Raw genomic sequence first — 26,944 nt, 5'->3', positions numbered from 1 at the left:
AGAGAAGAGAGAGACAATGCACCTCATTTGTGTTTAGGATATTCCTTAGGCCATAGCTTCTTTTACTTTTGACTTTTGGAAATAAACTACTTATGTAGAGAACAAACAACCCACGACCCACAGTAGAATGTTACACATGGGAACACACAAGGAGATCAGGGAAGACAGTCAAGGCAGCCACTGTACAAGAGAAAGGGCAGAACTTCATTATAACAACAGCTCTTTATTACATGGTTTCAAATACACAACAGAACAATCATGTTCCCTGAAATGTAACAACATTCAACACAAGCCTCAGCACTCTAGTTCTAAAGGGCTTCCTTTAATTCCCTTCAAAAGTCGTGCACAGAAAAGAGTTTAAGCACCAGTAAGACTGTTGCTAACTGTAGTTTTATTTCTTCATCATCATAGTTACACATGCAGTTTCTTTCTCCTATGTGCCTGGTCCTGAAAGATGGTATTACATTCTGCCTCGTGGTTCAGTTTATAAATACGATATACCAATACAAAGTTAAAGCCATTAAAAGAGCTTGAGAACAACTACTAGGAGACAATTAAGTCTAGAGTGTTGATGGAATCTGCAGAGATCTGGAAACAACACAAACAATACAGAGAAGGTTTTACTGGGGGGGGGGGGCGGTGAGAAGGAAGATTTCTAAGGCCCCCAAGTTTACTTTCTCTCTGCTATGATCTTTAAGTACTGCAGAGCATTGTGAGCTGCGTCACTCTGCGCATTGCCACAGGAGATTCCCGAGCCGTGGCAGACCGTGATGGGACTGGTGGACAGTTCTGCAAGACACTGGTACTGGCCGTTGGCACTCAGTTCTTCTGTAATGACACAAGCAAACACGAGGATTAGTTCTCAGGTGTGTACAAGGCAGGTGTGTGTTTGCTGTTTTTAAGCATCCATGGCACACTACTCTACTCACTCATCTCTATCATGCTTGTGTAAACACAAAATAAAACCACGAGTGAGACAGTGGTGCACACCTGTAACTGCAGTTGCTGGGAGGTGGTGCTAAGAGGGTTTCAGGTTCTAGGCTAGCATGGGCTCCTGAGAGTCCATCTAAAAAAAAAAAAGAGGAGGAGGAAGGGAAACCAAACAAACACTCCTCTCCTATGACAACAGTTCTCAAACAGTGCTTCATAATTATCTGAAGAAACTTTGAAGAAATGCAGATGTCTAGGTCAGAGGTGGCTGATGAACTTCCTGAACCAGAACAAAATTCTTAACTGGTAAAAAAAAATTGCTAGAGGACTGCAGAGGCTGAATTTCCACAAGGAAGTCACTTGCTGTGGGGAAAGACCCCCCTTTATGGTCTTAGGTTTTAGTGTTCTATAAATAACACTTAGACCCAGGAAACAAACATTCTCATCAACTGATGAGTCACTAGCTGAAGATGGTAAGGTGAAGGAAAAGGAAGGCGTGGTTTCAATATGAACGATGACTTACTTCAAGTAGCCATGATCAATGAGGCTCATCCTAATTGGACGCCTAATTTATAAAATGACCCGTTCCAAGGTGCCACCTGGATTTCCCTGGGGTTTTTCCTCTCACTGAGGTTTGAATAGGGATATCACATTTTTCACACATGATACCAATATCAAGACATTACATATCAGCAAGCAAGCAAGCATGTGCATACATACACACACACAACCTAGGTTTATAAACTGAATTTTAAAAATCCATACTAAGGCCAGGAGTGATGGTGCACACCTGTAATCCCAGCACTTAGGATGTGGAGGCAGGAGCATCAGGAGTTCAAAGTTCTTCTTTTCTTAGCTACACAGTTACATGGTCACTTGGAGTGTCACATGAGACCCTGTCTCAAAACACACACAATCCATTGCTCTCCTTAATGTTTATATAAATGACTAAGGGCTAGGAAAATATAGACAATGATAGCTAGGATGGGATAAAGCTGTAAGTTTACTTGTTTCTATTTGCCACCCAGAATAAACATTCAGTACTGACAATGGTAGTTCTCAAACAGTGTTTCACAATTATCTGAAAACGTTTTAAAGAAATTCAGATGTCTAGTGAAGGGAAGCAGCATCCCCACAACTTGGTGACCATGCTAAAAACGAAGGTGTCCTTTATTTGCCAGACTGTCCAGAAGGGCTAATCTAGTGTGCTAGATTCTGTGAATTTGATGCTACCGCTGACTATGTGATCTTGGTCAAGTTTCCATACTTTCTGTGCTTTACTTTCTTCACTTACAAATAAGGATAGCAGGACTCATTCCACAAAGTTACTCTGAGGAGTTAGTAAGTTGTGACATGCCATGTCCTGTCCTTAGCCCGGTGCTTGGCACACATCTTAACTCCTGTTGACAATTATTCAAACTATTGTAGTTATTATTACTATATAAGAATAAGGCACGGCAATAATGTACATATTACTTCTCTAGTGACTAGATACAGTTAGACTACCTGATAAATGAAATAAATTATAGTAGAAGTTTCTGTTTCTCAAACACACTTTAAAAAAGAAACATGCCGGACTGGGCACAGAGATACACACCTGTAATCTCAGTACTCAAGATGTAGAGGCAGGAGGATCAGGAGTTCAAGGTCATCCTCAGCTGAAGTGAATCTGAGGCCAGCCTAGAATACATAAAACCCTTTCTCAAAAAAAAAAAAAAAAAAAAAAGGAACATAAATAACATGTCTTTGGATGAACAAAAGAAAAAAATAATCATACCTATGTCCAAGTATGTTATGTTAAAACCCTGTTCCTTGGCAATCTCACTGAGTAGCTGAATGTGATCTGTGTTTGGAATACTAAGGAGACTTCTTTTCAGTAAGTTGATCTTTTCACCGGGAGAAGTCCTCAAGGAATGCCAGGTGCATCCTAAAGAATGTCCCACTACATTTGTCTGAAAAACAGGAATGAGGAAAATTCAGATGCTTAACTAAACTTGTGTTCCAATATTAGCACCGGTATAATTAAAAGCACATTCTAAACATTCAGATTTTTAGAAAGTTTTTTGTTTTGTTGTTCATTTTTATTTATTTATTTTTGAGAGTGACAGAGAAAGAAGCAGATAGGGAGAGAGAGAGAATGGGTGTGCCAGGGCTTCCAGCCACTGCAAATGAACTCCAGATGCATGTGCCCCCTTGTGCATCTGGCTAACGTGGATCTTGGGGAGTCAAGCCTTTAACCAGGGTCCTTAGGCTTCACAGGCAGGTGCTTAACCACTAAGCCATCTCTCCAGCCCATGCATTCACATTTAATACTTCATAAGGTATGTTTAAATGGGTACCATCTAGTGACCATCCCAATTTAAGCTAGGTGATACTAGCTGTTAAATATATTTAACATGGTATTGATAAAAAGCACTAGATACAATATTCGTATTCTTAAAAAACTTTCATATAGCAACTTTATAGTTTGAATTGTGGAGATATCTAATGTATAATTTTCTCTCTTGCCTTTTTACCCAAGAGCCATCTTTGGAGGCTCACAGGAGCCTACATGACAACAGGGGAACCAGTAACAAAGCTCAAAAACTTTTAAAGGACAAGGGTTTCTTCTCTTTTGTGAAATTCTTGATGACAACATTAAAAATAGTAAATATTTGAGAACACCATGGGTGAATCAATAACTGAATCCACCTAGTATATTATAAACTAAAATATGAAATAATTTTCCTCACTTTATAGTTTTTTGTATTAAATAAACAGTATAACTGACAGCTATAAAGTATAAAAAAACAACAAGAACAGAAAAGGTGAAATATGAAAGCTGGGTTTGAGAAACAAAAGCTGTTCAAAATGAATGGCAGAAAAGCAAAAAGTTCTTTTTTTTTTCCTGTTTCTTTTCCCTCTTCCATTTTCTTTTGTTCTCCCCTTACCTTTCCCTTTTTCATCTCTTTGAGAACACATACATTCCAATGTAAACTTGTGATCCTCAAACTGCTTTCATGTACTGTCAGTGAAAAACACAACTACACCAGAAGTAGGCTGAGCAATGTCTAGGTTTTATTAACAAGTTTGGCAGTGATGACCATGATAGAGAATTAAGTCATGTTAAATGCACCTTAGCCTGCACAGGCCCCAAGTTCAATCTCCAGCACTTCAAAACTAGTTTCTTTTACTTTATTCACATGGCACAACAATAAATAAAATATATGCAAGATGCACAAATACATGAGGAGGAAAGCTTTTGTAAAGGGATACAATAGACTGGGTTAACCATTCTCCTCTGTGGCCCTTGCCTCTAGGCACACTTAATGGAGGTCACAGGTCACTACTGTTAGGTCAGGACAAAATGGAGTTACAGCAGGAGGGAGACAGAGATAAGGAAGCAGGTCATCCGCATTCCTCAAAGAACTGCCCAGACATTATCTCTTCCTTGCCTAACAATGCCCTAGGTCTAGGACTCCTGCCCCCTTATCTCTCAGGTCACTTAGTAACTGTTCTGGCCTCACACCCTATCTATGTGAAATGGCTAATGTAAAGAACAAAGGGCTGCCTTCCCTTCCTCACCTTACCCCAACTGAAGAGCTCTATATAGCACTATCTGTAATCTCAAAGTAGACAGCTCTGCTCCTGAGAGTCAGTCCTGGAAGCTCATGTCCCACCCCCCACAAATAAAAATTTCCATCTTTGCCTCAGAGTGGTCTCCATGGTCTTGGTCACTCCTGAACCTTACATGTGGTGCCCTGACTTGGATAGGAAGGCTTCTGATTGCCCTCTTGGGTAGCCAGACCTCCTTTCCCCTGACCAGACTATTGAGCTGCCATTCGACCCTCTGAAGGCCTTGGTCCATCTCTACCTGAAACAGGTTCACACCCACCAAGATTCAGCCCCACTGTTCTTTTCTCTGTCTCCTCCCTCCTTCTGGGTAAGTGTCCCTCTCTCTCGGGTTGCCTGCTCTCGGGGTTCACCCCTCCTTGTGGAAGCTGTGCCGGCATACTAGACAACAACCCTCAGCCAGTAGGCCCAACCCCGGGTCTCCAGAAAGACGTACTCTGGACACCTCAGATCTCCTCTCTGGTCTACTGTACCCTAAGAGGTGCCTTTTGGTTTGGTTGCACCATCTCAGGACACCCCCCTCCCTTCATCCTGAGCTCTCATCTTCCACTGGCAGCCGCTTTCATCTTCTATAGCCAGCTGCTTTTGCCATCGGGAGCACAGTCTCCCTCCTTGCCCACTAACAGGGTAAAAAGCGGACAGCTGTAACCTGTACGGCCTCTGCCCATGGGGGAGGTACAGGCCTTGTTCACCCCAATGGGCCAGGGGGTCATATTGATGTTTTGTGTAAACCCAGCTTAAGCTCTGGTTTATTTTTCTCTCCCCATGTTTTGCTCTTTCCCTATCTCCTTAAGAAATTAAAGCCTCTATGACTCTTGAACAACATCTTATCTTTCTCTGCAACTCTGCATGGCCATATCGATAAGCTAGAGAATGGGTCCAAATGGCCTGAGCATGGTATTTTTGATTTCCAAATTTTCACTGATTTAAAACAAACATCTGCCAATGTACAGGCAAATGGTCCGAAATACCCAATTTTCACTCTGCATGCTCAGCCTTGTCTCTGCTCTACCTGCTTTTCTCACCAGGTCCTTATAGCCAACTCGCCCCAACAGCTCCTCCAGCTCCCTCAGCCTCTCCTGACACCCTGCCTGGTAACAAGGTTTGATTTTAATCTCTGGAGTTATATAAAAAAAAATTAAAGTAGGAATGCATAGCTTCTGAATAAATGAATGAATGAATGTGTGAAAGGGAAATGGTTGTCTACAGTCTATATGAAAAGTGCACTTGAAATGCATGTGTGTGTATGAGTATGTATGTGGCTCACAGTCCTAAGGCAGCAGAATGGTTTCTGTTCTGAGCAGTGCCATTTCATTGTGGGGATGTTCTCCATCAAGCCCACTGCACTAGATGGCATAGCCAATTTTTACTGTTGAGTGTCCCCCAGAAGGAACACTAAAAGTAATTGAGATCACAGAAAAAAAAAATGCAAGATTCTCCTATTCTTAAAGAGTTATAAAATGGCAAGATGGAAAAGCAGCCTATAGCCCAAGTCTAAAACTCTCCCTGGAATTCAGAAAAGAAAAAAAAAATAGGCTCTTTCTTAGCTTCTGTGCCTTGCAGAGCCAGGGGACTGCAAGCACAGGGAATCTCAGGATCCTGGCCCCAGCATGATGATGAATGAATGCCAAATCTCTGTGGGGTCTTCTTATAAGAAATCTGTAACTGTTTTATGTTTATTTTTCTATGCTTCTATGGAACTCCTAACAGATAGCAGCCTTAAGTTTAGGAGAAAGAAAAAATGGCTCTTTCTTACCTTACCTTCCTTGCAGAGGCAGGAGGCTGCAAGCACAGAAAATCTCAGGCTCCTGGCCCCAGCGTGATGGTAAGAAAAGGCCAAGTTGTTATAAATAGATGGGGACTCTTTATAAGAAATTTATAACTAAAAAAATTTAAAAAAGAAATTTGTAACTGTTTTATGTTCATTTTTCTATACTTCATGGAATTACTAACAGATAACAGCCTCAAGATTTATGCTTAAATTTAAAAGTATTTGATATGGAATTTGTAAAAAAAAAATTCTAAAATTTCTAATAATATTCAAATCTGCTTTCATATACATACATATATGAGTGTGTGTGTATTTTGTTTGTTTGTTTGTTTTTCAAGGTAGGGTCTCACTCTAACCAAGGATGACCTGAAATTCACTACATAATCTCAGAGTGGCCTCAAACTCTCAGTGATCCTCCTACCTCTGCCTCCCGAGTGCTGGGATTAAAGGCATGCACCACCATGCCTGGCTACTTTCATATATATTTTTTGTTCTTTGATATATATATATATATATATATATATATATTTAAAACAACATGTTTCAGGAAAGTTATAAGAAACAAAGTTTCAAAATCTACAGGTTTATTCTGGGTAAATGGCATAAGCCAAATCTGATCTCTGTCTTTAAAAAGTTATTTCAAAAGGCCTTTTGAGAAAAAAAATGGTCATATTAAAAGTGTTATGGTAAGGACAATAAAAGTATTTGTTGGTAGTTATGAGATAACTAACTAAAAAAGGTACATGGATTGTAAGGTAAAGGATATAGATGAAGGTATGAGTAAACTATGTAGATGGAGACATGAGTAAGCTTAAACAGAAGGTTAAAGACAAAGTACTTAATCAGATTACAGATTTCTTGAGATATGAAATGACTATTAGCCTAGGGCTTGCATCAGACTAACAAAGTATGGCCCTGGTTGATAGCAGGGTGCTATGGTATTCAGGTTGTAAAGTCATTGATGTCAATCTGGTCATAATAATGGTCATAATAAAAGACTGAATTGAGAGTATCCAACCAAGTTAACTAGATTCCTCTATTTGTCAACCTTTTAACTAAATCTTAAGGTTAAAATTGATACATTAATATTTAATTCTCTCCTAAGGTTATTATGCCTAAAACCTGCCTCCAAAATAAAAATCTCACAGAGAAACCATTTATTCTTTTCCCCCCTATTTTACAAGGTAAATAGACCACATTTGAAACATTAAAACAGTATTTATCTGCCACACACTTCAACTATATACTTCATGATTTTCTTTTTGGCTCATCAGTTAAAGGTGCTTATTTACAAAGCAGATGCACACACTGGAACATACATTTGAAAATTGTTTTGGAAATTGTTTGCAGTGGCAAGTGGCCTGGCATGCTCATTCCCTCTCTTTTCCATGAGACTTGTTGCCTTTTTTATTAGATCATGGCAGTTTAATCCAGTTCCTCTATTCTTTGGGTATGTTAAATATAGTTAAAGTAATTTAAAAAACTGACTTACAGATTGGATGGGTATCTTACTTAGCCTTTAAAAGTGCTAAATCTTCTAAAAAAAAAAAAAGTCTTCACATTTAAACCAAAAATGTTACTACATAATATAGATTTCTTGTTTATTTTAAATTCTGTCAGCAGATCTTTGGTCTGTAGTTTACTCTCTGTAACCTCATGTGCCTTAAATACGTGAACAGTTACTTTTTGTTAATCTCAGACTTTTCCAGATATCAGAATATTGTAATCTGGTTTGTACAAAGTCCATGAGGTTTAGCTACCAATAAGCATGCATCACCATGCCTGGCTAAAACTCTAATTTTAAGATGGTTCTTGTCTTGTTCAGGCTGGTTTTGCTAGATGATTATCACTGAGGTTATAATCTAAGTCTTATAAAAAGTGACTTAATGTGATTTTGTTCTTAGAAAAACTGAAAAAGCTCCCTATGTCTTAAAAAGATCCACTGTATGCAAACAATGTTAATATAGTTTGTTTAAGCTTCATGTAACAGTCATAAATATTTCTTTCTTTCTTTTTTCCTTTTTTTTTTTTTTTTTTTTTTGGTTTTTTGAGATAGGGTCTCATTCTGGTCCAGACTGACCTGGAATTAACTCTGTCATCTCAGGGTGGCCTTGAACTCATGGCAATCCTCCTACTTCTGCCTCCCGAGTGCTGGGATTAAAGGCGTGAGCCACCACGCCTGGCTAATTTCTTTATTTAAGACTTAAAATTATTCAATGGTAAATGTACTTATTTTAGACAATTGCTTTGTGTCTGTCATATTGTCTCCAATGTATGTTAAAATCAGGTTTGCTTAACTCAACAATGGCCAAGTTTTATTTTATTTTTGAGCTATGTGCAATCAGTCTCAATCAAGGTTTCACTTAATTGTCTCATTTCTGGTATCTTAAGTTCATTGCTTATAGAGATACAGATACTTAAAGCATGTTTCCTGTCCTGGAAAGATAATCTTAAAGTTCTGTTCCAGTTTGGGGGGTAATTGGTATTTAAATTGATAAACAGACTAGCCAAAATTGTTTTCAAACACAGATGCTAAGTTTTTATACTATCTTGTCTTTTCCCTGGCATACAATTTCTAGATTAAATCAACTAGCTTAAAGGTATTGGTAAAATAATTGCTAAAATATTGTTTTCAGGGCTATTAAAATATTCTGCCTATACTTATAACTGACAGATACTTAAAAGATAAAATGTGTATGCTCTCTGTACCAGATATAGCTTACACTGTCACCTGACAATGAAAATATTAATCAGAATGATTAAAATTACTGTATCATTCTCTAACCAGATCTGCTTTGCTAACCAGATATGTTCTGCACCCTTTTAACTAATCTGTTTTGCTAATCAGATATGTACAGTCTCTCTGAGTAAGTAATAACCATATGTAGAAGCCAAAATCAATTGGAAACATTGGAGTTAAAAGGATAACTAATAATTTAGTTCCTGCTCCCAGGTCAAAAGGCCACAGGAGATGATGGGACACTTGAACTTCTAGCCTCTGGTAAGTTACCTGTCTTCTTGATCACAGAGGATGTGGAGACCCACAAATGAATTCCAAGTCAGTGTATCTGTAACAGGAGAGTCACATCTGAGGAAAATCAGTCCTTCAGGCTTCCCAAAAGAGGGAGGGCCACTTGGTCAGCATGGTCTTGACATATCTTAGCAGATGACAATGCTGAGAGTCATAGAACTCCTCACAGGTCCCTAAAAATCTCTCCTACAGTGCCATTATTGACCTCCCAAAATATACAGTTAATTCTGGCAGCCTATGTGGTCTTAATCACCCAGTAAGAAAAATATAACTATATATAAACAATGAGTCAGACTAATAAGTTCCCCTGTCTGATGCTGACTTACAATATTATACTCTAACATTAACTCAAGTCTTCTGCCTCTGCCTGTCCCTGATTAACTTCACCTACCCTGACCCCAGCTCCTCCCACTTGCCTTAGCCAGAATCAGAGCTATTCCTTGCCCCCCCCCACCTCCTTCCTTAGCCCTCACCCTATCTCATCCAGGGACAAGTACACTACCACTCCAATGGACACTCTCAAACTTAAACTCTCTTGTGTTCCTACTCTTGCCCCATCTATGCCCCTCTGCCTCCTCTTGCCCCTACCTCTCACCTCTGAATGCTCATCCTCCCTTTACACCTGGCGTTTTCATGTCATAGCTGTTGACAAGAATAACAAGCTCCTTTATTCTCCCTTCTGTCTTTTCACAGGGTGCACAGAGCCCATCTCCCTCATCTTCTCTATAACAGGCATCTGACAGCAGCTTCCCTGAAGTCAGCTCAATACAGGGATGGTATGAGAGAAGTCTCTGCTTCACTCTGGACCAAGTCATAACAACATGCTACACTAGTGCTATTGATCTCAACCACTCTGCCACCTGTAGCCACCATGAAACTGCCTCCTCATCACCTTCCCTGAAGAGATACCCATTGACCACATTATCCAGACCCCCACCCCCATGAGAGCTCATCACCTTTATGGTAAGCATGAAAAACTTAACCTTCATCTCTTATCAAAAGTCTAGAATGTTAGATCAGGACAAAATGGAGTTACAGCAGGAGGGTGACATTGATAAGGAAATGGGCCATCCACAGTCCTCAAGGAACTGCCCAGCCATTGTCCCTTCCTTACCTAACATTGCCCCAGGTCTAGGTTTTCTGCCCACTTCTCTCTCAGGTCACCTAGTCACTGTTCTGGTCTCACACCCTAGCTATGTGAAAGGCTAATGTAAAGAACAAAGAGTTCCTTCCCTTCCTCACTTTCCCCCAACTGAAGAGCTCTATATAGCGCACAGTATCTGTAATCTCAAAGCTGACTGCTCACTCCTGAAAGTCAGTCCTGGCATGTTTTTCCCAAATAAAAGCTTCCATCTTTGGGGCTGGAGGGATGGCTTAGCCATTAAGGTGCTTGCCTGCAAAGCCAAAGGTTCGATTCTCCAGGACCCACATTAGCCAGATGTACAAGGGAACACATATGTCTGGAGTTCATTTGCAGTGGCTAAGGGATTTTCTAATTATTTGGGATAAGAGGACCCAGCCAAACTGTACTGAACAAAGAGGGAAAAGCGAGGTGAGCAGCAGCATTCATCTCTCTGCATCCTCAGTGTGGACTGAATATGAAGTGCTGCCTCAAGCTCCTGCTTTCGTGACTTTACCTGCCACTGTAGTTACCATCACATTACTGAGACAAAACAACCAAGCAAGAGCGGCTGGAGGGAGGAAAGGATTTATTTTAGCTTACAGTCTCGAGGGGAAATTTCATCATGGCAGGAAAGTATGGCAGAGCTCAGAGGTTGGACATCCCTTTTTGCCACAGTGGCTGGCAAAAAGCAGCAAGAGAATGAGCTGAATTCTGGCAGAAGGGAAGCTAAGCTGTAATACCCCTAGGACTACCACTAGCAACACACCTCCCCTCCAGTAAGGCTCTACCTCCCAAAGTGCCACCAGCTGGAGAGAAAGCATTCAAAATACATTGAGTTTATGGGGGACATCTTATTCATACAACTGTACCCAGCATAATGGATTGTAATATCAACCTAAGAAAAATGAAAATCTTCCTTAAGTTGCTTCTTGTCAAGTACTTGGTCATAGCAATAAGAAAGTAACGAATACAACAGGCTATAAACTCCTAGAGGCATAAATTGGTTATGCACTATCCCTCAGTACCTGGCACAAACCCTGCATAATTCAAGCTCACTAAATGACTGCTGTATAGAATGAACAAAGCATTAGAAATGTGCAAAATGGTACTGATGGCTTATTGGTTTTGTTTATTTATTTTGGTACTTTGGATTTAAACAAGAACCTTGGACATGGTAATAAACTCTACCACTGAGCTACATATTTGGCTAAGCTATCATTTTTGGATCCCATCCTATTAGCCTGAACTTACTGTCTCTCAACTCTTACCTGAACACTTTGACAACACTGGCTCACATAATAAGAGACAGCTAAAATTAGGGTACAGTATAACTCAAGAATGAAGAGAATTTTAAACTCTGAAGTATCTATACCAGAAATCAAAGAAAGTTTCCAAAGCAAGTGATACCTAATCACATAAGCGGTACAACTATTACTTACTAGAGAAATGTGGTTCTCTGGAGAAAGATTGCTAAATTTAGCAAGAAATTTCTCAGCAGCATTTCTCTTGGCTTGTTTTTTTGATGCTCCTTTTCCTAAATAAAGAAAAATGAATAGCAGATTTAGACTGTGTCCAAAGAGAATGATCAAATAAGCACTGCATTGTGTTTAATTAGAGAATACCTCAGGATTTTTACATATTAATCCACTATTAACTTACTGACCTAACATTTTTGTTTACTGTGATGTATACATATGTATATGTCAAAATATATGCTATTCTTTTTAAAAAATTTCTTTGTAGTACTTGGGGAAGAGCAGTCCCTACATACATGACATAAGTGCTCTAACACTGATGATCTATATCAGTCCTCAATCACTAATTCTTATACTTCTGAAAATACTATTTTTGTTACTAGCTATATACTCTATTAATATTTTTAGTATTTATCCTTCATTATACCTAGTTTATGAATCATATTTGGCTTAATTCTGCCCAATTATTTAGATTTATCAAAATATACTTGAATTACAACCCCTATATCTCAATGATCATTTATTTATAATCTTTTGTAAATTGGTAACTATGTGAAATTTTTCTTAACATGAATAAGGATACAGAAGATGCTGAATTTTGAAAGATACTATAAATAGTGTGCTTTTATTTTATAAATTTGTTGTTGTTTGAGGTAGGACCTCACTCTAACCCAGGGTGACCTGGAATTCACTCTATATTCTCAGGGTGGCCCAAATTCATTGCAATCCTCCTACCTCTGCCACCCCAATGCTGGGATTAAAGGTGTGCACCACCATGCCCAGCTTTTTTAACTTTTATTTATTATTATTATTAAAGAGAGAGAGAGAGAGAGAGAGAGAGAGAGAGAGAGAGGGGGGGGGGGGAGAATATGAATGGGCACACCAGGGCCTCTAGCCATTGCAAATGAACTCCAATGAATGCACCACCATTTGCATCTGACTTAAGTGGGTTCTGGGGAATTGAACCTGGGTCCTTAGGGTTCACAAGCAAATGATTTAATAGCTAACCCATCTATCCAGCCCTAATTTTATAAATTTTAAAACTGGGTCTGGGGCTATAGCTAATTAGCAGAGTACTTGCCTAGCAGGTGAAAGGCCTTTGGGTCAATCCTCAGCCCTGCTAAATAAATAAAATAAAATAGATACATACAGAATCCCAGGGAGACTAAGGAATTTGCTTGGCCTTTGAAATCCATGACTGCATGGAGAATAGAAGCCACAGGTCCTGCTACTGTCCCAGCAGTTTCTACACAGGCCCATACTATCACTTACAGGTAAACATTTACCTGTTACCTGAATTTAATTTCCAGCTAAGGTTAAGTGCCCCCTCTTCTGTGCACTAGAGGATGCAGCCCAGAGCTACTCATATGCTAGGCAAGCTCTCAATCACTACATTGTAACCCTAGCCCATAAAATCTCATTTTAATCCACTTGAAAAATGACAAAAATACTCCAGAGAAGTTACCAGGATTCTCACCAGTACTTTTTTTCTCGTCGTTTGTCCTTTACAAAATAGAAGTTGCCATTTAAATATTTTTTATTGTTATTTTTAAAATTTTTATTATCATTTTCCATGATTATTAAAAAAATAGAAGTTGCTATAATACAACAAAATAATTTCTATTTCATTGTTATCTCATTGCAATTTATTTTTTGTGGTGCTAGGAACTAAAACTAGGGCCTCAGGCATGGTAGGCCAATACTCCACCACTGAGCACCCTACCCTAGGCCATCAATGCATCTGCTTTTTACAACTTAGTTTCTTATTGATCACCCCATTTTCTAGTCCTAGTCCTATTTTCTAAAATATATATTGAAATCCCAAGAAATTTATTATAGCTTTTTCTTCAAAATAAATTATTTTTTAAAGTTACTATTAAATACATGAAAATTGTGTAAGGCACAGAGCCTAAATTTACTTTTATATGACTTCTGATTTAAAAATATCAATTGCTAGCTGTGGTGGCGCACGCCTTTAATCCCAGCACTCAGGAGGCAGTGGTAGGAGGATCACTGTGAGTTCGAGGCTATCCTGAGACTACATAGTCAATTCCAGGTCAGCCTTGGCTAATTTGAGACTCTGCCTCAAAAGAAAAAAAGAATCAAATTAAGAATATATATATTCTTAAGGCAAACAATTACATTTAAATTCAACCTTAGAAAATAAGAGACAGTAGGAAAAAAAGATAGAACTATTTCTCCCTCAGATATGAGACAGAAATTTCTATGGTCATCAACTGGAAATATTACAAATGTTTTTAATTGTAAGAAATAGATACCAGTTTCCATAAATGACTCTAATCTGCAAATTGTGGTATATTCTCTCTTATGAGCAGGTCCTCCCTCCTGGGAAAGGGTATATTCAGGAAGTCTCCAACCATGATGAATAGCCAGTTCCTGCAAAATGAAGTAATTTTAGCTATGCTAAATGGCTCAATCACGTACATGATACTCCTTCTTGGTCCCACTTCTAGTAAGTGCTTGAAAAGAATAGTGGTATTCTGTAATGGAAGAAGAATGGGGGAACACCCTGTTATTTCCCACACATATTCCCAAATTTTGTATCTCTATACACAATACCAAAATTAAAGCAGCTCTGAGCTAGTAAAATGGCATTGTATGGGTTCAGTAAGAAAGAGAGCCTACTAGCATCTTCTTTTGGAACAAGGCAAGAGATGGGTTCAGTTCTCCCTTTTGACTTTCAGACCCACAGCTATCCCATTATTGCAGGTCATCAAAAGCAGGAAAGGTCCCTGAGAACGTGGCTCAGTCAGTGAAGTGAGCTTGCTATGCAAGCATGAGGACTTGAATTTGGGTCTCCAGCATCCATGTAAAAAAGCCAGGCAAAAGTTGGAGTGTGGCAGCATGTACCTATAATACCAGCACTTGGGAAAAGGAGACAGGAGAATTCTTGGGGCTTGCTAGAAAGCTAGTCAAATGAGTGACTTCAGAGTTAGCCAAAGACTCTTGTCTCTAAAAATAAGCTGGAAAGTGACTGAGGAAGACAACTGACATCAACCTCTGGTCTCCACATGCACGCACACACACATACATACATACAAATACACATACTGCCCCCCCCAAAAAAAACACATACATATATAGAGAGCAGGTAAGAAGCAGAGACAGCAAATAGCCATAGAAGAGTTCACATAGAGAATGCAAGAAAAAACCATAGAAAAACTCACAGAGGGGTGGTGATATGGCTTATTGGTTAAGGCTTTTGCCTGAAAAGCCAAAGGACCTAGGTTCAATTCCCCAGGACCCATGTAAGCCAGGTGCACAAGATGGTGCATGTGTCTGGAGTTCATTTGCAGTGGATGGATGCCCTGGCATACCCATTCTCTCTCTCTGTATGACTCTGTCTCTCTCAAATAAGTAAATAAAAATAAAATATATTTTTTTTAAAAAAGGAAAGAAAACTAACATAGCAAGAATGAGACCAAAGGTCTGGATAATGAGGAGGGGAGTGGTCCAACAGAGCACATGGACAATTTGCAAGGGTATGTTTACAGACATCCTGTTCAAAACAGTATTTGTGGGTTCTTTTCCTTCCTTTTTTTGGTGAGGGGTAGAATAACCAACTAAACGGGATACCTGTCTTCTTGGGAGTTAGGGTTGGTGTGTTAGGTTAGGTGAGGTGGCTCTTTGTAAGGTGGTCTGTCTCAGCAGAAGTAGAAAGACATTTGTCACAAGTGGCAAGAAACAGCCTTAAAAAATAAAACACTCTACCCAGTCATTTCTTGGCCTTTGGGCTAAGTTCAAGTGTGAAACACTCTACCCATGTACACTGAGGTCTTACTGATTTGAAATGACAACTTCATAATACAAATAATGAATATGGAGAAAATCTAAAACAAGTAAATAGGAAAATCTCAAACTAGTTCTTTAAAGTCTAATGATCTAACTTGGGAAAAACCATTTCACCACCTTATTGTAAAAATAGTAACTGCTTCTCTTAGCTCCCATGACAGTACTGATTTGTTATTCCTTTTATCAGTATTCAAGATAGTAAGCATGGAAAAACTAACTTACCTGTAATGAACCAATAGGATTAAGCTGGTTCTTTGGTTGTTTGGATGGGTCTGGCATTAAGGGATCAGGAACTGCAAAGCTAAACATTTTTTTTAAGTGTTATTAAATAAAATAATTTTTCCAGTTACTAAATGACAAGCATTTTCTATTTAACCTCTATGCCTAACCTCTTCCATTCCTTGTATGTGGAATGCTCCTCTTTAAATTCTTTTTTGAGAATCTAATCTACCCATGTCACTTCCTCTAAAAAGCCTATTCTTTTCCTCCCACAGGTCACAGTATCTCACTCCTTTGAATCACTGTACTATTTGGTCTAGGTGTGTTGCCAAATGCTTATAATCATAGCACTTGGGAGTTGGAGGCAGGAGGACTGAGAGTTCAAGGGCAGTTTTGAACTTAGTAAATTTGAGGTCAGCCTGATACATGGGACTGTATCTCAACAAAAACAAACACACAAAACAAGAATGACAACAAAAACACCCACATTACATATATGTTTGGCTGGACTCTTAAAAAAGTCATTTAACCATAAATGATTCACTCTTACATGCAACTTGCCCATTCCTCACCTAACTAAATTCTCTCCATTCATATGGTGTAGTACTTGATACTGGGGCCCAAGTATTACTTAGTAACCTGAACTTGATTGTGTTTCATACATAAGATACTTACTAAAATATATTTAAAGCTTACTATCATTAAAGTTAAAAAGCCAAGCCGGGCGTGGTGGCGCATGCCTTTAATCCCAGCACTCGGGAGGCAGAGGTAGGAGGATCGCTGTGAGTTCAAGGCCACCCTGAGACTCCATAGTGAATTCCAGGTCAGCCTGGGCTAGAGTGAGACCCTACCTCGAAAAACAAAAAAAAAAAAAAAACAACAACAATAAAGTTAAAAAGCCAGGAAACTTAGGTTAGCAATGTGGGTAACACAGAGCATGAGTGTTATTTCCACCCACCATCTCTGCTAGAGAATCTGCCCCATCAGCCTCAGTGTAAGTTTAATATGTATCTTGCCTACATGATGGCCTACATGAACATGGTTGTAATATGTGCAGATTGTGATCAGGGCAGAACAGAAGAATCTCGTTAAGGTAGTTTGAAATTATTAGTTTGGAGATCAATGCCAATACCAAATAAACTGCACTCCAAGTTTATTACCACCTAAGCAACTGAAGGGTCACTAATTCTATGACAAGTGAGGTAGTGAGGTTTAGCTATTGCCATTTCCGTAAGCTTCTTTCCCTACTGCCAAGCTTAACATAGGCTGATGAGATATATGAGTATTCACTTACAATGCTGCATGCCGAAGCTACCCAAATAATTGTGATGGAGAAGTGAGAAAGTCTCTGTATTAAATCAGGCCACTTTAGGTCTGATTACAGCTTAGTAATTCTCATCTTATCTGTCAAGAAGCACAAATATATAGTAAATTTTGTTAGCCTTTCTTTTGGTGACAAAGTGAAGTGCCCATGAGCAAAGAGGACACTTCATATACTAATTTCTACATATGTAATCAACATCTTGGGATGACAAAACAGCATTGCCAACACCAGTGGGGGGTACACAAAAGAAAACTGAAAATCTGCCAGGCCATTTGGCATACTTGAAAGCCAGAGTAGGCCACTTATAATGCATGGTCCCAGAGAGCATGCATCATCTTATCTTATAAGATCTCAGGCCAGTGTGGAGCAAGTGCTTATCTTGAGGGTAGCTATGTCATGGGTTAGTTTCAAATTACCCAAAATATTTAGAATGACCTAGAAAGAATTAAATATATTCTTAATCCATAGGTCTTCCTCTGGATAGAGAAAATTTACAAAAAAAAAAAAAATCTACTCCAAGTTCCACTGGTCTCCCTAGTCAGCTAAGAATAGATTAAACCAGTCATTTTTGAGTATGTGTAAAAGAAGAATTTGAAGGCATGTCATGCTCCACAGTGTGTTCAGTGGAAAGCAAAACCCACCCCCTTATGGTACACAAGATGCTGTAGGGCCAGTACTCTTCCTAAAGCACCCTGAGTAGCAAACATTATGATGTGGAAACACTTGTCAGCAATTACTATCCCACAACATTCTCTTGTGTTTGCACACATTCTATAGTAAAAGATAATCGTTGCTTCATTGTTCCAAATGAGAATTTCTAAGAATACTTTCAGCCAAGAGTAGTGATGCATGCCTAAAATACTAGCATGGGGGAGGATGAGACAAAAAAAGTGAATTAAGAGTCCATCCTGGGCTTCGTGGTGAACGTGAAGCCAGCCTGAGCTACAAATTTCAAAGTAAGACTACATCTCAAAAGAAAAAAAAAAAAAAAACTGGGTGTGGCAGTGCACAGCTTTAATCCCAACACTCAAGAGGCAGAGGCAGGAGGATCACTGAGTCTGAGGACAGCCTGGGCTAGAGCAAGACCCTACCTCAAAAATGAAATAAGTATTTTTGCAGACCTCTTTTCATCTTATACCTTGTGTTCTCCTCCTCTGGAGCCTTGCTGCCCATACTTTTTTTTCTTTAGTATAAAAACCGTCAATCTTGCTGGACGTGGTAGCACATGCTTTTATTCCCAGTACTCAGGAGCTCAGAAGACAGAGGTAGGAGAATCACTGTATCCTGAGACTACATAGCAAATTCCAGGTCAGCTTAGACTAGAGTGAGATGCTACCTTAAAAAAAAAAAATCAGTCTTGGGGATGAGTGATTGCTTAGTGGTTACGGTTCTTTCCTGCAAAGCAAAAGACCAAGGCTTGATTCCCCAGGACCCACATAAGCCAGATGTACAAGGTGACAAATGTATATGTATCTGGAGTTTGTCTGCAGTGGCTGGAGGCCCTGGAATACCCACTTTCTTTTTCTCTCTCTCTTAACAAATAAATATTTTTAAAAGTTAAAAATAATCAGTATTAATTCAGAATATCAAAATGTACAAGAACCCTGGTTTTCTATTGCTGCACTCCATCATGAATAGTAAAGCTTAGTTCATGACAGCCTTTATTTAACAGATAACTACTGGATTTAATTAGATGAAACTGTCATTAATGGATGACAGCGAAGACATGGGATTTTAAATCCAAGATACTAGCAAATGACTTCTGTTGCTTTTGTTAAGCATGTTCATATTTTTAATCTTACCTCTGTCAAGATAATTTTGAGCTGCAGAATACAAAGAAATTTAGCTCACCAAATACTTGCATTGGCTTTCAAAATGTTTATGGCAGCCTCTGCAGCTCTGTGTTTTGCCAGCTTCTTACTTGTACCTTCACCTGAAATAAGGTTGAAAGAAGAGTTTTTGTGAAGGGCTTGTTTGTTTAAAACACCTGAAAATAAAGCATATACAGAGAATTGAAACATGAAAAAGCATTGGTTCAACACTAATGAGTCCATAAAAAGTAAGGTTTGGGGAATGCGGAGATTACCTAAACATTTAAAAAAAGATAATCTGGTACAAACCCAACAGGGCTCAAGAAATTTTGCAGAAGAGATGACATAATTATTATAAGAGCCATGGGTTGGGACAATACCCAAAGGCATTGCCTCCTGCCATCAACAATTGACTGCTGTTCCCACAATGTATAACTCACAACCCTATGGGCAATACCATCAACCGCACTGAGGAGGGCATCCAGAAGACTGGGGCAGGGATGAGGAAAAGGACTGTACCAACACTGATATATCCATACCTAGTATGTGTGTAATTTTAAAAAAGGAAAAAAAATCTGGTAAAATCCCTATGAATACTTTGAAGAGTCATGAAACTCCCATGAAATTGTATGAGCTTCATAGATGTTCTCACAATGCAAGACAAAGCCACTGAGATTTATATTGATATACTTGCTATAAAATTATCTTACTATATGCAATTATACTAATAAAACATTCACAAAGTGGGAGTTAGAAGTCAGCCTCAGTGAATATGAAGGTCTCTGTGGCTTTAGAGATCTTGATTCTTCTTGGTGTCTTGATTTGGCCTTGTGTTGGGAACATCAATGTGAAAATAAGCTGCTTTTTGATTGGGTGATGGTCCCCATTAGCTCTTCTACTGACAACAGAAACAATCTATACACACATGCTGATTAATTGTTTCTGGGAATGGGCTGCCCTGTGAGTTGGATACAAACATGTATGTACCATTTTGTATACCCTGCTCATAGATGAGGAATCAGGAAAATGGTTATCTCAAGAGGATGCAGTTCTCTTTCAAACTGAGGTACACTTTACTCCAAGGAACATTCACTGGGACTCTCAGAGTGTTCTGCATCTCGGAAATCAGTATCGTTTATAGTAGTTTGTAATGATGATGAAATAAAATTAGAACCAAGTCCCTTTATGGATAACTTTGAAGGAAGGCCAGAAGAATTAGGATTACTAAATTTTCATCAAGATGTCTCCCATTAAAAAAGTGGAAACCATGAATTTTAGTATAAATTTTGTCATAACAGTATTTTTATATACAAAATGGTAATAAATTAGACCATATCACACCTCCTGAAGAAACTCCATTTAACATTTTACTCTTCCCTCATTACTGGACAGAGGCAATTTCTTTATCAAGAAGCTTTCTTTAAAGAAGCCCCTTTTAGCAGCAGAGTAACATGGGAACAATCTATACACTTCTGGATTATTGGATCACTTCTATTCTGGATCAAACCTCTATGCCAGGCTAAGGAGTAATGACTTACATGTTGAATGGTGTGTAAAAGGATTTGTGTACAGAAGGTGATAGCATATGTCATAAATCTTCCATACAAGCCAGGCATAATGGTGCATGACTCTAGTCCCAGCATTGGAGAAGCTGAGGTAGGAATCACCATGCGTTCAAAGCCAGCCTGGGCTAAAGTGAGACCCTGCCTAAAAAGAAAAGAAGAAAGGGAAGAGGAAAGAAAGAAGGCAGGTAGGAAGGGGCCAGGTGTGGTGGTACGTGTCTTTAATCCCAGCACTCAGGAGACAGAGGAAGGAGGATCGCTGTGAGTTTGAGGCCAGTCTGAGACTACAGAGTTAATTCCAGGTCAGCCTGAGACCCTGCTTCGGGGGGAGGGGGGAACAAAAAAAGAAAGCACCCAATAAAAATAACTAAATCTTTCCTACAATCTGTATCCCCAATCTGAGTATATAACAGGGATATGGAAAGTTTAGAACTCACATAGGTAAATCGTAAATTCAATCTTTCTTCCTGAGTTCAAACCCTCAAGCTCATGAATAAATTTTAAGTGTGACTCTCAAGTAACAGAGGATATACAAGCCAGTCTTGTTCATCCACTAGCATAGACATTTAGGATATAGCATACAGTTAAACATAGTCCTTGCTCTTCAGGGCTGACCACCTAGTGTGGGATTTTGTCTGTTAACATATATCTAAAATATAGAAGTCACATTACAACCACTTCGGTGCAAGCTGTAAGGAAGCACACAAAATCGATAGCTTGGCAGGTGTGGTCATGGCTGCCTGTAATCCCACCCGTTAAGGAGGCTGAGGCAGGAGAATCACGAGTTCGATGCCAGCCTGGTCTACAAAGTGAGATCCTGTGTCAAAATCAAAACAGGAAGGAAAGACAGGAGAGAGGAAGGAAAAAGGGCAGTAGCTTGGCGTCATTTACAGGAATTCAGTAAGTTTCCATAGAGGAAGCAACTAATAAATGACACCTGAAAGAGTAGCAAAAGCAGTAAAGTGGAGAAAGCTGGGATTAGGAAAAACACTGCAGGCAGAAAACATTCTTGCAAAAGTTTAAGGGCAACACAAAGCACAGAGCTGCCAAGGTCCCAGGTGCCCAGGTATGGCTAAAGCATAAGAGCTTAGTGGAAGAAAGGAAGAGGCTGAAGAAGTGTGTTATAATTTGTGTTTTTCAAGCCTTACTGTGTTTAGGAACTGCCAGGGAAATTTGAATACAGCATGCACCCTGATCTCACACATCTGGGATGGGCCCGATAGTCTGCATTTCTAACCAATGTCATATGGTATTGATGAATCTTGTTTACTAGGTATTTTTAGGTTTCTAAATTGACATGTATCAGTTATCCATAATATGGATTTCATTGTGACATTTTCATACATATATACTATGTCTGTTGATTATATTTATGCCAAATACTCTCTCTTATTCCATTCCCACCCCCACTGATCTGTCGTCCTACTTCCATGCTTTTTGACATTAAAATTTTTTTTCTTTAAAATATTTTTATTTATTTGAGAGAGAGAGAGAGAGAGAGAGAGAGAGAGAGAGAGGGGCAGACAGAAAGAGAAGAATGGATGTACTAAGGCCTCTAGCCACTGCAAATAAACTCCAGATACATGCACCACCTTGTACATCTGACTTATATGGGTACTGGGGAACGGAACCTAGGTCCTTAGGCTTCACAGGCCTTTACTGCTAAGCCATCTCTCTAGCCCTTGACTACATTTTTAAGAAGCAAGGTTGCAAGTCATGCGAAAGGTTTGCATTTAACAAGAGGGTGGTGGGTGGTGGGGAAGTCACTAAGTGGATTATAAGAGGAAGACATCTGAATGCTAGAAAAAGCACTCTGAGCTAGGTATGGTGGCTTATACCTGTAATTCTAGCACTCAGGAGGCTGAGGCAGGAGGATGGCAAATTCAAAGTCAATAAGAACCTGTCTTAAAACAACAAAAACAAAGAACCCTGGCTATCATGCACAGACTGGACATCACACGATTACAAGTTGAAAGAGATACATGAAGCAGGAGCTTTAATCTAAGCACAAGAACAGTGGATTAGAAATGCAATGGAAAGAAAAAAGAAGCAGACTTAACAGTTATTCAGTAGCTAGGGGTTTCTGACAGAACGAACCCAAGGGCAGGAATAAAGAAGACAACCATCAAATTTCTCCTTAGCAACTAGGTGGTTGTGGTGGCTTTGCAGACAAAGGGAATGCAAATGGGTTTGGGCAAGAAGATGGTTCAGAATGGGACAATGAACGAGTCCGAGGTGCCTGGCCATCATCTCTAGGAAGATGCCCAGCAAGCATACAGCTGGACATGCTGCTCTGCAACATGGCCTGGGCTGAAGAAAGGCAACTCAGGATCATTAGCCTTTATATGATACTTGAAGCTGTGAAGGCAGGTAGAGGGTAGTGTGCAAAGAAGTCCAGGCAGAATGTTTGAGACTTATTCTCCAATCCAAAAAACATTAAACGAAAAAATTGGTACTTTTTCCCCCTTTGGCTTCCCATAGAATATTTAAAAACTAGTTTGCATTGCTGGCAGAAATCACCCGACCAAGAGCAGCTTGTGGAGGAAAAAAAAGGTTTATTTTGGCTTACAGGCTCGAGGGGAAGCTCCACAATGGCAGGGGGAAACGATGACATGAGCAGAGGGTGTACATCACCCCCTGGCCAACATAAGGTGGACAATAGCAACAGGAGAGTGTGCCAAACACTGGCAAGGGGAAACTGGCTATAATACCTATAAACCTGCCCCCAACAATACACTGCCTCCAGGAGATGTTAGTTCCCAAATCTCTGTCAGCTGGGAAGCTAGCATTCAGAACACCTAAGTTTATGGGGGATACCTGAATCAAACCACCACACCTGCTAAAGTAGGCATGCAATACTGACCCTATGACTCACTATCAGGAGCCTTCCAGTATGCACCTACATAATCTACCTCCTGAATGTAGAAAAAAAAATTACTTCAAAACTTTCTTGAAGTGGCTTCAATATAGGACTCGATTTCGAGAGTTAACAACACATGATGCATGCAGATTACGAACTGGTGGAACTTTCATCTTTCCAGTAGGTCTTATCTTGGCATTCTTCCAAATAAAATTAAGCATTCAATAATTTCATGCTTGCAATTAAGCATTTACACAAAAGGAATGTCAACATTTACAAGTGGGAAAATTTGATTACTATTTTCTCAGGCCCAAACTGAAATAAGGCACCAATCTGGACTTTGAAACAATTATTTGGTTTTTTAACTTGCATTTTCAGGTATAAAAAGGAGATACAGCCAGGCATAGTGGCTCATGCCTTTAGTCCCAGCACTTGGGAGGCTGAGGAAGGAGGATCATTGTGAGTTCAAGGCAAGCTTGAGACTAGAGTAAGTTCCTGGTCAACCTGGGCTAGAGTGAGACCCTGCCTAGGGAAAAAAGAAAAAGAGCTACAATCTTAAACAAAATACCTGTGCAGTATCTAGAACGAGAAGCTACTCAGCCACATAGCTTGGAAGCTACACAGTGTGTAACCCTGCCTTCCTTATTTTTCCTGGACATAAAATTGAGTGTTCATAGACTCAACAGTTCCAAATGTGTTCTAGACAGAGGAAACGCTCAAAATGTTCTGGGGTCATACCTACTACCATCTGCTGTAAGCTCTATAACTTTGAAATTGGACAGCACTCAGCTACAAACGCCCCAAGAGCATTTCCCCTAGAAACTTTAGCAGGCTCTCAAGGAATCTGAGAGAAGACTTGCAGGGACCCCTGGATAGCATTTAGTTGGAGCTCCCTTGTCTAGGGCAGGCAAAATGAGGAAAGAATCTGATGAAATTGATACTGGAGGGCTCTTGGTTTCAGAACCTGTTCCACTTACTTGGACTTCGGTAAAAGGGGCGTTTTTCCTAATCATAAAAAAAACAACAGGGTTAACTATGCATACAGACCTGTGCAAGTTATGTCCCCAACGGTTACTCTGAAGGTGAAAGTGGGCACGTGTACTTGCACATCGGATCTTTCACATTCATACACCGGAATGTTCTTGGTCTTCATGCCGTATTCGTGTAATACTTGAATTGGTGTTTTCCCGGGCTTAGCTGTTATCATCTTCCCCAAACTGCAAAAAAAAAAAAAAAAAAAAAAAGGCGTGGTCTGCACGTCAAGGTGGAAAGGGAAGCAAAAGCAGACCCTGGACAGTTTTGATGATCACTAATGGTGAGATGTCACAGCTCTCTAGCGGCCAAGGCCGAGCTAGCTAGGCCGGGGGCTCACCTGTCACCCGGGGCAGCAGCCCCTAGCCAGGGGCAAGCAGGATGATGAGAGGGAGGTCTTGAGAAAGAGAGAACTTGAAGGCAAGTAGGAGGCAGGGATTCTCACGGGAACGCAGTGGGTACCGGCGCTGCATCCTTAGACTACTCCGTGAGTGGCACCACGAGCCGTGCCAGCCCAACCTACGCGCCGCGCCGGGGCCACCCGAGGGGGCGGGGCGCGGCCGACCGCAGCCCGCGCTCGGGGAGAGCGGGGCCCAGCGCGCAGGGCTTGGGGGCGGGCGGGAGGCAGGAAGGGGCTTTACCCAGCATGCCGCGGACAGCCAGCTCCCCGCCCCCGCCCTGCTGCCCACCACTCCCGGCCCGGCGGCCTCGACAGCCCGCGCGCTGACCTGAACGTCCCGCTGTCCTCGCGCTCCAGCGGCGGGGCCTCGGCGCGATGCCTGTTCTGGGACATGGCGGGAAGGGACGCCTGGGCGGTGCGGGGAAAAAGCGGCGCGGAGCTGTGTCCTCGATTCCCGTGCTGGCCGGGCCCGGAGGGAAGCTCTCCAGCACGGCCGTCTCGACTCCCCGGTCCGCTAGTGGTCCGCTTCCCTGGAGAGGAGGACGGGCGGGGCCTCGGCGCGGGAGCTCTGGCCACACCCCCTCGCGCCCCGACTCCTGCCGGGCTCCGGCTTAGCCCCGCCGCCTTTCCGGGGCTCTTCCCGGCTCCTACCCGCGCCCACTGCTGCTCCCGATGCTTCTCAGCGCCCGGCCCCGCCCCGCTGACCTCCAGGCCCCGCTCCGGCCTTCTCCCGGCTCTTCTCGAGTGCAGCCCGTGCCCCGCTGCAGCTCCCGGTGCTTCTCAAAGCGCCCGGCCCCGCCCACTCCCGTCCAGGCCCCGCCCCCGACATTCTCCAGGCTCTTCTCAGATCCAGCCCGCGCCCCGCTGCCGCTCTGGATGCTTCTCAAAGCGCCCAGCCCCGCCCACTCCCGTCCAGGCCCCGCCCCCGACATTCTCCAGGCTCTTCTCAGATCCAGCCCGCGCCCCGCTGCGGCTCCGGATGCTTCTCAAAGCGCCCGGCCCCGCCCACCCCCGTCCAGGCCCCGCCCCCGACATTCTCCAGGCTCTTCTCAGATCCAGCCCGCGCCCCGCTGCGGCTCCGGATGCTTCTCAAAGCGCCCGGCCCCGCCCACCCCCGTCCAGGCCCCGCCCCCGACATTCTCCAGGCTCTTCTCAGATCCAGCCCGCGCCCCGCTGCGGCTCCGGATGCTTCTCAAAGCGCCCGGCCCCGCCCACCCCCGTCCAGGCCCCGCCCCCGACATTCTCCAGGCTCTTCTCAGATCCAGCCCGCGCCCCGCTGCGGCTCCGGATGCTTCTCAAAGCGCCCGGCCCCGCCCACTCCCGTCCAGGCCCCGCCCCCGACATTCTCCAGGCTCTTCTCAGATCCAGCCCGCGCCCCGCTGCGGCTCCCGGTGCTTCTCAAAGCGTCGGGCCCCGCGCGCTCCCTTCCGGGCCCCGCCCCCGGCCTCTCCCGGCTCTTTTCAGATGTAGACTGCGCCCCGCGGCGGCTCCCGGTGCTTCTCAGCGCCCGGCCCGCCTCGCTGCCCTACAGGCCCCGCCCCGGCCTTCTCCGACTCTTCCCGGATCCAGCCCCGCCCCGTCCTCTCCGTCAGCTCTTGTCCTTCCGGGCTGCACCGGGTTCTCTTCTAGGGCAGTGGTGCTTTCCAGGCCTGTGGCCTTTTGCCTGCGGCAGTTAGGCCCCAGAGCCTGCTGGGGTCTTTGTCTTTGGAGGGAGGCGGTGTCTTCCTAGAGAAAGCTGGTTGGTGTGTGCTCAGGCTTTGTAAAGCCTGAACCCTGGCTTGTTTGAGGTGTGTGAAGAAAAATTGAGGACGGGTCACTTTAAGAAAGGCCAATGCAAAATTGCTAAGGAACCTCCCGGATTTTGGCAGCAAACAAGCATGCAGGCTTTGAGGGGGGAGTGAGGGGGAGGGGATGCTGTGCAGCGGCTACAGCCCTGCCTTTGGGGCTTCTGCAGACCTCCTTCCCCAGCAAAGGAAGTGCC

General features: G+C 41.9%; 1 protein-coding gene across 4 annotated transcripts; it reads right to left on the bottom strand.

The window, feature by feature from the left end:
- Positions 1-203: 203 nt before the first annotated feature.
- Positions 204-25,635, bottom strand: Prkra (protein activator of interferon induced protein kinase EIF2AK2). Of its 4 annotated transcripts, none has more exons than XM_004660293.2 (8): positions 25,292-25,635; positions 24,579-24,748; positions 19,150-19,231; positions 15,978-16,056; positions 14,222-14,339; positions 11,907-12,001; positions 2,708-2,882; positions 204-828 (listed from the first exon to the last, which is right to left on the bottom strand). In XM_004660293.2, exons 1-8 carry the CDS (start codon positions 25,354-25,356, stop codon positions 671-673), a joined length of 942 nt encoding a protein of 313 aa, XP_004660350.1. In that variant the 5' UTR covers positions 25,357-25,635; the 3' UTR covers positions 204-670. The 4 variants fall into 4 exon arrangements, with proteins under 4 accessions (XP_004660350.1, XP_045004430.1, XP_045004431.1 ...); XM_045148495.1 differs by lacking the exon at positions 25,292-25,635 and adding an exon at positions 24,904-25,037; XM_045148496.1 differs by lacking the exon at positions 25,292-25,635 and adding an exon at positions 17,269-17,378 and having other exon boundaries at positions 24,579-24,636.
- Between the last annotated feature and the right edge of the window lie 1,309 nt (positions 25,636-26,944).

This window comes from Jaculus jaculus, chromosome 4 (assembly GCF_020740685.1).
Source record: "Jaculus jaculus isolate mJacJac1 chromosome 4, mJacJac1.mat.Y.cur, whole genome shotgun sequence".
Classification (NCBI taxonomy): Eukaryota; Metazoa; Chordata; class Mammalia; order Rodentia; family Dipodidae; genus Jaculus; species Jaculus jaculus.
The sequence above is the reverse complement of the archived record's forward strand: the minus strand, read 5'-3'. Positions and strand labels throughout refer to the sequence as shown.

Coding starts and splice junctions, on each gene's coding strand:
- Prkra (XM_004660293.2), bottom strand. CDS start 25,356: ATGTCCCAGAACAGGCATCGCGCCGAGGCCCCGCCGCTGGAGCGCGAG. Junction 19,232..24,578: donor TGGGGACATAACTTGCACAG/GTCTGTATGCAT, acceptor ACCTTATTTCAG/GTGAAGGTACAAGTAAGAAG. Junction 2,883..11,906: donor CAGAGAACCACATTTCTCTA/GTAAGTAATAGT, acceptor CCTGTTTTTCAG/ACAAATGTAGTGGGACATTC.